The sequence below is a fragment of the Microtus ochrogaster genome, chromosome 5 (assembly GCF_000317375.1).
Source record: "Microtus ochrogaster isolate Prairie Vole_2 chromosome 5, MicOch1.0, whole genome shotgun sequence".
Lineage (NCBI taxonomy): Eukaryota > Metazoa > Chordata > Mammalia > Rodentia > Cricetidae > Microtus > Microtus ochrogaster.
In genome coordinates, this window is record NC_022012.1 from 16,240,463 (window position 1) to 16,253,936 (window position 13,474).

General features: G+C 49.2%; 1 protein-coding gene across 3 annotated transcripts; it reads right to left on the minus strand.

Moving 5' to 3' along the window:
• Window positions 1-195: 195 nt before the first annotated feature.
• Ecsit (ECSIT signalling integrator) lies at window positions 196-12,234 on the minus strand. 3 transcript variants are annotated; one of them, XM_026779469.1, is made up of 9 exons: window positions 12,165-12,217; window positions 9,193-9,262; window positions 4,492-4,648; window positions 3,357-3,771; window positions 2,121-2,344; window positions 1,651-1,705; window positions 1,415-1,563; window positions 966-1,071; window positions 196-526 (listed from the first exon to the last, which is right to left on the minus strand). In XM_026779469.1, the coding sequence occupies exons 3-9, from the start codon at window positions 4,585-4,587 to the stop codon at window positions 273-275; spliced, it is 1,299 nt and encodes a 432-aa protein (XP_026635270.1). In that variant the 5' UTR covers window positions 4,588-4,648; window positions 9,193-9,262; window positions 12,165-12,217; the 3' UTR covers window positions 196-272. The 3 variants fall into 3 exon arrangements, with proteins under 3 accessions (XP_026635270.1, XP_005347001.1, XP_013201573.1); XM_005346944.2 differs by lacking the exon at window positions 9,193-9,262 and having other exon boundaries at window positions 12,165-12,234; XM_013346119.2 differs by lacking the exons at window positions 9,193-9,262; window positions 12,165-12,217 and adding an exon at window positions 12,064-12,145.
• Between the last annotated feature and the right edge of the window lie 1,240 nt (window positions 12,235-13,474).

Consider the following 13,474-nt stretch of genomic DNA (forward strand, 5'->3'; position numbering starts at 1 on the left):
CAATCTGAGTTCCATTTGCAGGACTCTTAGAGGGTGGAAAGCCAGAACTGACTCCAGCAAATAGTCTTCTCACCTCCACACACCCCTCCCACACCACAAATACATAAACGGATTTTTAAAGGTAAATAAAAAGGAGGGTCCCAGAAAGGTAGAGCCAGACGAACTCATGCATAACATCTGAAGGGAAGTCACAAGGCCAGGGAAGAAATTTTTATTTTGTCCATATTATTTTGTAGCAGTCCGGTTTCTCTTTGCCTCATTACAGCTCAGACTCAACTCTGGCCCTGCTGCTGCTGTGCCTGAAAGGCCTCATCTTCCTCCTGGCCCTTGGGAGGGCTGTGGGGAGGGGACTGTTCCTCCTGCCTCGAGATTGTCAGCAGCTCCCCCGTGGACCTGGCCAGGCGAAATATCACAGGGACCTGTGCCAGGGTTGGGTTGGTCTCCTGCAAGCCCTGGATCCATTTGACCAGTGTTGCCTGGTCATGGGCACCAGCCATGCACATGGCGAAGACGGGGCCTTCTGTCACTGTTAGAAGAGAGGAGTTTGCCCTCACCACCTTGAGGTACTCTGACCTCCCACTGATGGGCACCTCCAAACATTCACAGAGCAGCCCCCTGATACATACTGGTTTTACATTTAACCTGGGCTATGCCACCTGCTTCTTCAGACGCTATCAGGAAGCTGGCCTTGACCCCAAACCTGGAAGCTGCCAAGTGCCTACTCTCAACTCCCTTATGTAACTTGACTGTTCCCTACTGACCTGAGACTTGCATCTGTTCTGATCATGTTACTAGCTGGTGCATAATGCTCCATAAAAGATCTAAGGGAGAGGGGGTGGCTAAGGATGTCAGGTTCCCCAGGAGTACATGACCCCTGATTGTGGGGACTGGAGAAATGAGCAGTGTTTCAGCCTGAGGTCCCATGTCCACCACACAGGATGTGCTGTACAGAAAACTGCTTTTACCTTTGTCCACGTCAAACTCATAGTTGTCCCAACCGCTCCTAGAATATTCCAGGTCCAGCTGCATTGGGTAGTAGAGATTCCATTCTTCTGGGATCTCCTCTACTTTCTACTTTTGGCAAGAGAAAGCAAGCGTGATCAGAGGCCAGAACACAGAATCCCAGCTCCTCATCTGAACTTCAAGACAGTGCCAGGCCCCCTACCCCTTTTTCTGAGACAGAATCTACAGTCCTGGCTAATCTGGAACTCACTGTACTGACCACAGTGGCCTTCAACTCTCAGAGATCTGCCTGCCTCAGCCTCCTGAGTGTTGGAATGGAATTAAAAATATATGCCACTATGTATTTCTTATTTTTTTAAATTATATTTCTGCACAGCCCTGTGTAGCTCAGAGAACAACTCCCAGGAGTCAGTTCTTTCCTTTGACATGTGGGTTCTGGGATGTAACTCACCTCTTCCTCAGGGGATGGCAGATCAGCTCTCAAGATGTGATAATAGACACATTTATTGCGCAGCCAGAGAGGGAAGGGGCCCTCGACAAAAACAGGCTTGGATGGGTTGTGGCGGGCCAGGGCAGCTTGCTGATCAGGACTCTGGATTCCTGGTGTGGAGATGAGAACCTAGTGATACCTTAGCAGCGAAAGGCCCAGAGGGATCTGGCAGAAACTGGGACAGGCTGGGGTCTTACCTACAATGTGGGGCTGGATGGGATCTATGCCTGTAGAGTCACTGGGCAAAGACATCTGCAAGGAATAGCAGGGATGTAAGATTGTGATTCCAGAGCATCTACAGGGGAGCCAGAGAAGGCAAAGGGAAAGAGGATGCCAGCAAATCCTGAACAATTGTACCAGGTCTCCTACATGTTACGAAAGTGGTCCCTTCCTCTTTTTTTGTAGCCAGTTTGGCCGGGGCTGCCAACATTGAGCCCATCCTGAAGGGACCTTGGAGCCATCTAACTTATATGCAACCCGCAGTGATCTCATCCAAGTCATTGTACAAGAAGGGACAAATACACCTGACACAGGATGTTTCTGTAACGGCTAAATAGACTAATTCAGGTCCAACTGTGGTAATAAGGAAGGCCATGAGCATTAACACCACGAGTGAAGGAGAGCCCAGCCAGGGATGGTAGCTGCAGGAACCAACAGGAATGCATACCTGGTAGACAGTGACCTTGGCACTGAGGTCAGGCTCCATGTGTCGCAGGCTTAGCTTAGCCAGGTCCAAAGGGTCCTGGGGCAGATCTCGGGGCACAGGGTAGGGGTTGATATTCTTGAAGCGGGTGAGCCACAGTTTCATCCGTAGGAACTTGAGCATGGGGTAACTGTGGCGTCCAAATATCTGAATCAGCAGGAACTCTGTCTCTCTGTCGGGCATGACTCCTGTGCTGGGCAGATCCAGGTAGAGCCTCAGAGAGGTAGGTATAGTTAGACAAATGTCAAGTCAGGAAAGAGCAGGAAGGGAGGACAGAATTAAAGGGAATTTACTTTTCATGTTTTTTTTTTCTTTCTTATTTTGGTACAGGGTCTATATGTATAGCCCTGGTTGGCCTGGAACTCTGAGATCTGCCTGTCTCTGCCTTCCAGAGCTGGGATTAAAGGTGTGTGCCACCACACCCGGCCATCAGTGCTTGTTTTGTTTGAAGCTGGGGCTGGGGTATAGCCGAGTAAAAGTGCTGGCCTGGCACACACAGCTCCAGTTTGACTTTACCATATGAAAGAGCACAGCAGCACAGGCTATAATACCAAGATCTGGAACAAGAGGCAAAAATCAAGAGTCCAAGGCCAGGCTTGGTTAAACAAGCACAGCAAATTCAAGGTCAACCTGGGCTTCGTGAGAGGATCTAAAATGTACGTGTTAGGGCAAAAGGGCTGGAGAAAAAACGGCTCAGCAGTTGTGAACGTGGACTGCACCACTGTAAACTCCAGTTCCAGGGTATCCAGCCCTCTTCTGGCTCTCTGGGGCACGTGCACTCAAGCACTCACAGAAAACAAAGGCTGGGCATGGTAGTGCATGGCCTCTAGCCCCAGTACTCAGTTTGAGGCCAGTTTGGTCTACATGAGAGTTCCAGGAGAGCCAGGGCTGCTAAACAGAGAAACTCTGTCTTGAAAAACAAAACAAAAGCAAACAAATTCAAAGCAAAACTTACATAGTAAGGATGAGCTTGAATGCCTGCATCCACTCCACCCCCCCCCCCAAGGAGCTGGGGTGACAGGCATGCACCTGAGGCTGCTGGATGCTGGGGATCAGCCTCGGAGCATCCCAGTAAGTCCTCCAACTGAGCTACAGCCTCGTCCCAGTAATTCTAAGAGGGACAGAAATCCTGAGAGGTAGAGAGAGATGGAGAAAGCAGGGGAATGAAGCAGGTGCTAAGACTGGGCCCACATCCCTCACCGTGCCGTTCCATCTGATCCAGGACAGCAAGCCCACACTCCTGCTGCCGTGGATAGTGGACGAAGATGCGTTGGATAAAATTGCGGGGCCGGAAGACCTCCTTGGGGAAGACATCCAGCAGCAGGTTGTACACTGACAGGTCCCGCTCCACACCGAACTCTGGCATCTTGCGCAGCGCTAGGTAGATGAAGTCCACATGGCCACGCTTGCGCACATTGTGCTCCCCAAAGCTGCGCACGGCATGAGTGAAGCTTTTCTTGTCTCGTTCTCCATTTGCCGATGACCCGAACAGTTCTTCGTGGACAACTGGGACCTTGTTGGGCTTCTGGGGCTCAGAAGGTTGAGGAATCAACCACGTGTCATCCTTGTGTGTAACTGCACTGCAGTGGAGGCCTCGTGGGGCCCGGAGGGACACCTGGGAGAGCACAGATGCTGCTTAGCTTTCCTGGCAGAGGTGCCCTCAACATCATGGAGGAGCTTTGAGACTGTGGCCGCTAGCCCTAGCTTAGGTACCATGACAAAGTACGTGCCACATGGTGGTACACACCTAATATGCCAACCCCCAGGAGGCTAACGCAGGAGAATTGAGATCTCAAGGCTAGCTTGAACCACACATCATATTCTGAGGCCATTTGCTATTACATATGGCTCTTACACACACAACCCAAAAATACACATACTATTGTGGTTTGGATGAGAAATACTCCATAGGCTTCTATTTGATCACTTGGTTTCCAGTAGGTGCTTTTGGATTATGGAACCTTTGGGACTTGGAGCCTTGCAGGAGGAAGTATGTCACTGGAGGGGGCTTTGAGGATTCATGCTTCAACTGTACAGTTCACTCTCCACTTCCTATGTGTGCTTGAGTGCGACCCTGGCATCTGCTCTGGCCACCTGCTGCCATGCCTCCCCTGTCATATGGACTCGTCCTCAGGACCACAAGCCCAAATACCTTTAAGTTGCTTTTGGTCATCGTACTTTAGTATAGCAATGGCAAAATAACAAAACAAACACGGGCTATCAGCAGGACAGGCAGGTCAAGGACCACTGTTAACTTCTGTGGCCTGAGCTTGAGAAGGTGAGTGTAAAGCCCAGGCCTTACCCCTCCACTCTTGAGTGCCTAGCCTGTGGTTACCTGAGCAACAGGAGCTTCTGAGAGGCCAGTCCTGCAGATACCTCCCCAGCCCCTAGAGAGGCCTTTGGCCAGCAGTCTGGCCTGGACCCAGCTCATGCCTCTTGCAGATCAGCCACCAGTCAAGAGAAACTGAGACAGCGTTAGCCTGGCAACACACCTGTAAGACAAAGAGAACAGTTCAGACCAAAGAGCCTAGCCTACAAAGCCCCAAGTGTTTCTGTTTGATTTTGTTGTTTTTGAGATAAGAGTATCATATAGCCCAGGCTTGCTTCAGATTTACTATGTAGCCAAGGATGGCCTTAAACTCCTCCACTTTCTAAGTGCTGAGATTACAGGTATGAGCCACCAAGCCTGATAATTTTTTTTAAAAAGATTTATTTATTATGTACACATATATGTCTGCATACCAGAAGAAGGCACCAAATCTCATAGATGTTTGTGAGCCACCTTGTGGGTGCTAGGATTTGGACTCAAGTTCTCTGGAAGAGCAAGCAGTCAGTGCTGTTAACTTCTGAGCCATCTCTCCAGCCCATTTTTTAAAATTATATTTATTGATTTATTGTGTGTGCTTGTGCATGCCTGCCTCGTGTATACACTACATGCACTTGTGTGGAGGTCAGGGATAGCATGGAGAGTTGGCTCTCTTCCAGAATGTGGGTTTTAGGATTAAACTCAGTTTTCCAGGCTTGGCACAAGTACCTTTATACAATGAGTCAGCTCACTGGCTCATACCTGGTAGTTTTTCTTCTTTTTTCCTGAGACAGGATTTCTTCACATGGACCAGGCTGGCCTGGAGCTCATGGAGATCTGGGTCTGCCTCCTGAGTGCTGGGACTAAAGGTGCATGTCACCCCCACCTTACACCCCAGGTCATTTTTTTCTAAAAATCCATTTATTTTGCGTGTATCTGTACACAGATGTATAGTCCACATTACTTTTGTGGCAAGAGGACAGTTTTTCAGTAGTCTCCACCTCACTGTATAAATGCCGAGATAGCTGGCTTTTTTTTTTTTTTTTTTGAGACAGGGTTTCGCCATAGTTTTAAGAGCCTGTCCTAGAACTCGCTCTTCTTATAGATCAGGCTGGCCTTGAATTCAGAGTCCACCTGCCTCTGCCTCCCGAGTGCTGGGATTAAAGGTGTGCACCACCATCGCCCGGCCTGAGATAGCTGGCTTTTAAAAAATTTTATGTGTATGGGTGTTTTGTCTGCATGTATGTCTATATATACATTCATGCCTAGTGCCTGTGGAGGCCAGAAGAGGGGTATTGGATCCCTGGAATTGGAGTTAGAGATGGTTGTGAGCTACTATGTAAGTGCTGGGAATCAAACCCTGCAAGAGCTCTTAATGGCTGAGCCATCTCTCCACTCTCCAGACCCCCAGCCCCTTTTTGAGACACGGTCTTACTAGATGGCTCTAGCTGGCCTAGAAGCTGCTCTGCAGGCTAGCTTCAAACCTCACCGAGCTCCCCCACCTCTGCCTCTCCCGGGTGGGGATTTACAGCAGGCAGCGCCACAGTTTTGGAGACAGTTTCTCACTGAACTGGGAGCTCACGAGGTCAGCTAGGTTGGCTGACCAGTAAGCCCCAAGGACTCCCCTTTCTCTGCCTCCTCCAGCTTTAAAAGGAAAAGAAAAAAAAAGGCTTGAACACAAGGCTCAGAAGGAAGTAGGGACTATCTGACCACAGGTGTGGCTTAAGACAAAATTATTTTTTAAAAAAAAACTTCTTTGTACATTCCAGAGTGTGTAACACCTGATTCAGTGTTACACCCTCGGTACAGTTCGCGCACCACTGTACCGTGTGCGAGTTGGGCAAGGGCCTGGAGATTGAAAGAAAGAACACACACAAAGAGACCAGGGTCATTCCAAAGGAGATCAGCCGAATGCCCTTTATTCAGATTAGGGGGAGTCCTTATCTACCTAACTGCTGCACAAGGAGCTCCGCCCAGGCAGGTGGGAAATTACCATATTAACAATGGAGACAATGCCCTACAGCTAATCACCAGGCGGGGCAGGGAAAACACAGAAACAAACAGGTTGCTTAGTTAGCTGACCAGAAACTGTCCTCCAGACGCAACCCAGGAACAAGGGCAGACCAGGGCCCTACAAGAGTGTGTGTGCACAAATGTGCCTTGGCAGCAGCACAAAGAACAACTCAGAGAATTCTGCGCTCGCCTTCTACCATGTGGGCCCTGGGGACTGAACTCAGGTCCCCAGGCTTAGCAGCAAACACCTTTACCCACTGAGCCATCTCAATGCCTCCTCCCCCCTTTCCCCTTCGTTTTTTTCCAAAACAGGGTTTCACTGTAGCCCTGGCTGCGCTGGAACTCCCTCTGAAGACCATGCTGGCTTTGAGCTCACAGGCCTGCCTCTACCTCCTGAGTACTGGGCTTAAAGGCAGGCGCTACCTACCATTGGTTGGCCTCTTTAAAAAACACAGAAAGACAATTATCACATGTACTCACTCATAGGTGGTTTTTAAACATAAAGCAAAGAAAGCCAGCCTACAAACCACAATCCCAGAGAACTTAGACAACAATATGGACACTAAGAGAGACTCACATAGATATAATCTACATGGGAAATAGAAAGTAGAAAAAGACAAGATCTCCTGAGTAAATTGGGAGCATGGGGACCTTGGGGGAGGGCTGAAGGGGGGAAGGGAGAGGCATGGAGGGGAGCAGAGAAAAATGTAGAGCTCAATAGAAATCAATAAAAAAAAACAAAAAACCCCACCCAGTTGTTTTTGTTTTTCAATTATGTATGAACATTTTGCCTGTCAGAAGAGGGCTTTGGATCCTTTTGAACTGGAGTTACAGATGGCTGTGACCCACCATGTGGGTGCTGGGGATTGAACTCAGGTCCTCAGACTTGGCAGCGAGCACTTTTTACCCAATGAGCCATCTCACTAGTCCCTTCTCTTCACCCCGGGTACTTGAAATTGAGCCCAGGTGGTCAGACTCATGCAGGTTCTTTACAGTCTGAGCTGTTTTCATGGCGAGTCTCTCTCTTGCCCGAGTGCTACTTCTGGAAACTGGTAAACCGCTGACAAGTGGCTAAGCTGCACACCCTTGTCTAGATCCTGAACTCTGGCAAAAGGATCTAATCTCTCACTGGGCTGGCGGCACATGTCTTTAAACCCAGCACCTGGGGGGCAGAGGCAGGCGGATCTCTGAGAGCAGCTGTGGAGGGCACAGCTTAAAGACAGCACTAGAAAAGGAAGAAACTGAGCGGACGTGTTAGCACCTGGTAATGTCTGCTATTCTGTAAAGCCAGCCCTCATCAAATCCCCCAGAATCCTGAGCATCGTCCCTCAGTAGAGCCCATCCTCATCAAAGAGGTAGCATGTGCTTTGCAAAAAAGTTTGCTAGCTTATTCCTCCCTGGCCCCAGACTCCTAAGTACTGTTTCTCAGTCAATGGAACCCATCTTTATGCTTATTACAAACCCTTCCTCCCTAGGCCCTTGTCCTGAGCACTGTTTTCAGTCAGTAGAACCCTTTTTATTCCTTTTGTTGTTGTTGTTTGTTTGTTTGAGAAAGGGTTTCTCTGTGAAATAGTCTTTGGCTGTCCTGGAACTCAATCTGTAGACCAGGCTGGCCTTAAACTCACAGAGATCCACCTGCCCCTGCTTCACAAGTGCTGGGATTAAAGGCGTGCGCCACCACCACTGCCCATGCACCACCACCACTGCCCAGCAGTAGTGCCCATTCTTGTGAGAAAGGCCACAGGGGCTTTGTTATAGAGATGCATTTTGTGGGGCTGGAGAGATGGCTCAGAGGGAAAGAGCACTGGCTGCTTGCTCTTCCAGAGGACCTGAGTTCAGTTCCCAGCAACCACATCTGTAATGAGATCTGGCGCCCTCTTCTGGCCTGCAGGCATACATGCCAGCAGCACACTGTATGCATAATAAACAATCTTTAAACAAAAGGAGCCGCACTTTGCAAAGGTGTTTCTATGTAGTCATGCCTGAAGCTTTGTCATGATAACTGTCACATGACATGCAAACTCTCCCCCAAAGTTTTATTGTGCTTAAACATACAAGAAATAAGTCTCTTGGCATTAGACTCCAGAAGCTTGGATCTGGCACCAGCTAAGTTGTGCTGACCTAAAGTTTCATTCTTAACCTCATCCAGGTCATCTCACTGTTGGCCATGACACTTTCAGGGACCCTCACAGCTAGCCTGTTCAACACAGTGACACCTTGTCTCAAACAAATACAAAAGTAAGAGTGTTGGACTTTGTCAAATATTTTTCTGCATCATATGAAATAAGCATGTAATTTGGGGGTTTTGTTCTTAATGTATTTTATTATTATATATTAAAATATATAATTAACATATTCTAAATTTTTAGATATCCAACTACCCTTGCATTTCTCTTAACCACAATGTAGACTCCTTTCTATAGCGGGTTTACAGACCCGCTATAAAGAACTTTAGGCGATAGTCCGGAGGCACTGGCTTGCAGTTTTCTTAGTGTACCTGTGGGGTTTTTGTGTCATGGTGCCTAGGCCTTGGAGAACAATGTTAGGAAGAGTTTGGGTCACCCTTGCCACCACTGGATGCAGCAGGTGTGGCGGCACACCTGTAATCCCAGCATTGAAGCGGGAGGATCAGCTTTGTATACATAGCAAGTATGAAGCCAGCCTGCGCTGCATAAAAACCTGCCTCCAAAAACAGGTTAAGAAAACAAAACAAAATACCTTGGGAGCTACAAGATGGCTGAGCGGGTAAAAGCAGTTGCTGTCATGTCTGACTGCTGGAATTCCGTCCCTGGAATCCAGAGGGAAGGAAAGAACTGACTCCCACAAGCTGTCCTCTGACCTCCACTGGCACACACATGCACACACACACACACGTACACACACATGCACACACACACACACACACACATACACAAAACCTTCATTTACTTGAGCCAGGCATGGTAATGCACCTTTAATCCCAGCATTCAGGAGGCAGGGGCAGGCAGATCTTAGTAAGTTCCAGGCCAGCTAGGGCTACCTAGTGAGAATCTATTTAAGAAAAAACAGCCTTTTCTCTAGTATCATTGCCCAAAATCTCCCTCCAACCTCCTGATCTTTTATCACAAAGCTACACCGCAGTCACACCCACACACTGGCTCCTTCCTCTCCACTCGAAGGCTGCCCTAGTCATGTCAGTAACACTAGTCCAAACTGGTGTGTTCCACACCTCGAAGAAGCCACCAATAACTTCAAAGTGTTGACTGGCTTGATTTTTCCTAAGTAGCAGATAGTGAAGGCCCCTCCCTCACAGCCCTTTGTTAACATCCTTGGTTTTCTTCCTGGCATTCAGGGTCCTGCAGTGTCTGCGTAACTGAAGGTGCAGACAAATGTTCTGGGAGTATAAAACATGCAGACTCAGACTTAGCGATGCCAACATGTTTGCATATCTGACCAACGTCTGGTGATAGCTGCAGCTAGTGGTCTGAGGAAATGCAACTGGACTAGACTCAGGCAGTGATTCAGTAGTACAGACTTGGCCTAGAATCCTCCAGTGAGCTGCTGGGGACTCTCAGTGGTAGAGGCCCTGCCTAGAATCCCCAGTGAGGGGCTGGGGTGTGGCTCAGTGGTAGAGCCCTGCCTAGAATCTCCCAGTGAGGGGCTGGGGTGTGGGTCAGTGGTAGAGGCCCTGCCTAGAATCCCCCAGTGAGGGTCTGGGGTGTGGCTCAGTGGTAGAGCCCCTGCCTAGAATCCCCCAGTGAGGGTCTGGGGTGTGGCTCAGTGGTAGAGCCCCTGCCTAGAATCCCCAGTGAGGGGCTCATGGCGGACTCACGGTGGGATACTTGGTTGGCATACAGTTAGGTAAGAAGAATCTAAACCTTTGCTTTGCAAATTGTGTTCCAGGACCTATAAAATGCTGACTGTCAGACCTACTGTGTGAGAATTTGCTTTGCGGCAGCCATAGGTGGCTCCTAATGTATTAGTCAGAGTAGTAACAACTTGTGCTTATGGTTCCCTAACATTTTCACCTCCATGCCTAAACATAGCTTTAATACAGAGCAGCCACCTCCAACTCCAAATGGGACACCAACCGACATATCTTTGCTTCATGTGCTTCTCTGGAGGCCAGCCAGCGACACCACCCTTCCCAGTAAGGACACAAAGTCGGAGTCATTCAATCTGTCAAACAGTCCTGGAGACTATTTCCAAATCTACCCGCTCTGTTGCAGGTCACTGCACCAGCCCACTCGGCTTCCCTGCATACCGTTATCCACCGCTCCCGCCCAGTCACTTACGTCCCTCCAGCGCAAAGACAGCTCTAACAATGTAACTAAGTGAGCGGGAAAGAAGGCTTTATTGATGAATGCTTGCCCTGAGAGTCTGAGGACCTGAGTTTGATCCCTAGCACTCACATAAAAAGGTGAGGTGACATGCCCTTGCAATCCCAGCACCAGGGAGGCAGAAACAGGCAGGTCCCTGAGCTTGGCGGCCAGCCAGGTCCCAGTGAAAGACCTTGTCTCAGAGCACAAGGCGGACAATATCCAAGGACATGTGTCCTCCTGTACACATGTGCATACATGAACATGCACTAACAATACATCCATGCAGCCACACATGAACACATAAAATGCTAGGTGTTATGGCAGATACCTGTAATCCCAGTACTCTCAGGAGACACAGGCAGGCAGACCTCTGAGTCTGAGCTACACAGACACAGCAAGTTCCAGACCAGCCAGGGATACATAGAGGGACTCTGCTTCAAAAAACAAGCCAGACTTGAGACAAGTGCTGTGGCTCCAAAGCCAGCACTGTGGAGTCTGAGGCAGGAGGATTGCATCCAGACCAGCTGGTGAGCTCCATGGCAGTCTTGAGCTACAGTAAGGCCCTGGCTAAAATGTAAATAAATAAGAGCCGGGACAGAAAGGTTCTTGCTGCTGGAACAATGCAAGTCTAATGACCTGAGTTCAATCCCTGGAACCGGAATAAGGTGTAAGGATGAAACTCCATAGCTGTCTTCTGACGTCCACGGCGCACCACAGCACACGCACCCTCCCCCATAGGCGCACCACAGCACACGCACCCTCCCCCCATAACTAAAACACTTCAAATAAATATCAGATGGAGTCTACCTGCTGAATTCCCCCTTCCCTTGAGGTCCCAGCCACACTGTTTCTGAAACAAGACAAGTCTTTTAGTCTCAGAGGCTTTGAACTTGTTTTACCCGGTGTCTACCGCTTCCTATCTTGGTGCAGGCCTGGAAGAGGAAGATCAAGAGTTCGAGGCCAGCTTGGGATACATAAAGCCTCTTGTTTCAGGGAAAAACACGTTGCTTTCAACAACCACTATTTGAAATCACAAAACTGTTCCGTTTTGTTCAATAATTGGCTCTCTTAGATAATAATTTTTTTAAAAAATCTGTTTTTCTCATTGCTGTATCTCCACCAGCAGGATCAGTGCCTGGTACGTGGTAAGTGCCCAACATCAACGTGCTGTGTGGCCTGAGCCGACTGTCGCACCTGCGAAACCGGACACTGAAGCAAGAGGTGCAGAGCAACCTTTCTCACGTGTCCCCAAGCCTGCACCCCCCCCCAAAGGTCACGGTGCCCTCACCCTGAGGCCGAACTGACGGTCGTTCTCCACGGCTCTACCAGGCCTGGAAGTGGACGCCCTAAAGCCCAGACTGTCCCATCGTCCTCCCACGCGCGACCCACCTACTCACGCAGCCGGCCCGGGAACCTAGCCGGCTCGGTGGTACCGCTGGGCGCCGTCGTGTGGAGTCATAGAACTTCCGGTTACAGGCTAAAGGGACAGCAAATCAGAAAAGCCTGTGGCGATAGATCCCGCCCACAAGAAGAGACTCACCAATAGGAAGGAGGGAGGACACTGATCCCGCCTCAGGGGGAGCAGGCCCTGCTCCTTCCCAAGTGGGGGAGGCTGGGGTTCTTGGGGCGGAGGCTCTGCACTGGCGGCGGCTGAGCCTATCCCATCCAGTTTTCTCACCCGAAGTGTGATGGTAAACTGTTGTTTCGGACAAAATATTGTTACGGACCTGAAACACCACGTTCGATTCCGTGCAGAGCTGGGGATGGCGCTCAGGGCCTCTTGCGTGCTAAGCACAGCCCCAGGACTTATTATTTTTACCAAACAATTTTTTTTTAGTTCGGCTGGTTGCATTTGAGTTGTTTGAGCCAGGGTCTTGCTATAGTGCCGAGGCTGGTCTCGAAACCCTGGACTCAGAGGTCCCCAGGGTTCGGTCTCCTGAGTAGCTGGCACTTCAGGTGGGCAACACTGCCAGCAGCTTTAATAGGATTCCAAGTTAGGTTTATTTATTTTATTTACTTGTGAATGTAAATCTGTGTGAGCACATTCGCGTGGAGGTCAGAGAACAATTCAGGGGGAATGGGCCTTCTACCACATGGATATTGGGGATGAAATTTGGGTCATCAGGCTTGGCTGCAAGCACTTTAATAAGAACTAATTAGAATTTTTGAGGTTTGACTTCATCTATGTAAAAGAGCCATATAAGTACAAGGGCTACTGTGAGAAAGGACATGCACTCCTGGCACCCTCTCAGTCCCGAACAAGGAGTCTAGGTTGACGCTGAGGGCCATGGATGAACTCAAATGTCCAAACGTGTTTTAAGAAGGTTGGCTTTGCTACGTACAGAGATGAAAGGGACGTGTGGCTTGTGAAATACGCAGTGCCGATGAGCTCCTCCTAACAGATGGTGTTTAAGGGGCTTTTCAATGACCTTCCTGCAGAACAGGCAACTGCACTATTGAGCTGTTTTGTGTTTCAAGAGAATTCTAGTGAGATGCCCAGACTAACAGAACAGTTGGCTGGACCACTTCGGCAAATGTAGGAATGTGCTAAAAGAATTGCAAAAGTTTCAGCAGAAGCAAAACTGGAGACTGATGAAGACACTTACCTAAGCTCACTCAACCCTCACCCGATGGATATGGTGTGTACCTGGGCAACTGGGGCCACATCTGTTCATATCTGCAGAACGACAGCTGTCGCT

Bases quoted from the DNA above. Each gene is read 5' to 3' on its own strand.
- Ecsit (XM_005346944.2), bottom strand. From the start codon at position 4,587: ATGAGCTGGGTCCAGGCCAGACTGCTGGCCAAAGGCCTCTCTAGGGGC. The intron at 1,706-2,120 runs GTATGCATTCCT...TATTCCTTGCAG, and splicing joins CCAAGGTCACTGTCTACCAG to ATGTCTTTGCCCAGTGACTC. The intron at 1,072-1,414 runs GTGAGTTACATC...TGCCAAAAGTAG, and splicing joins TGCCATCCCCTGAGGAAGAG to AAAGTAGAGGAGATCCCAGA.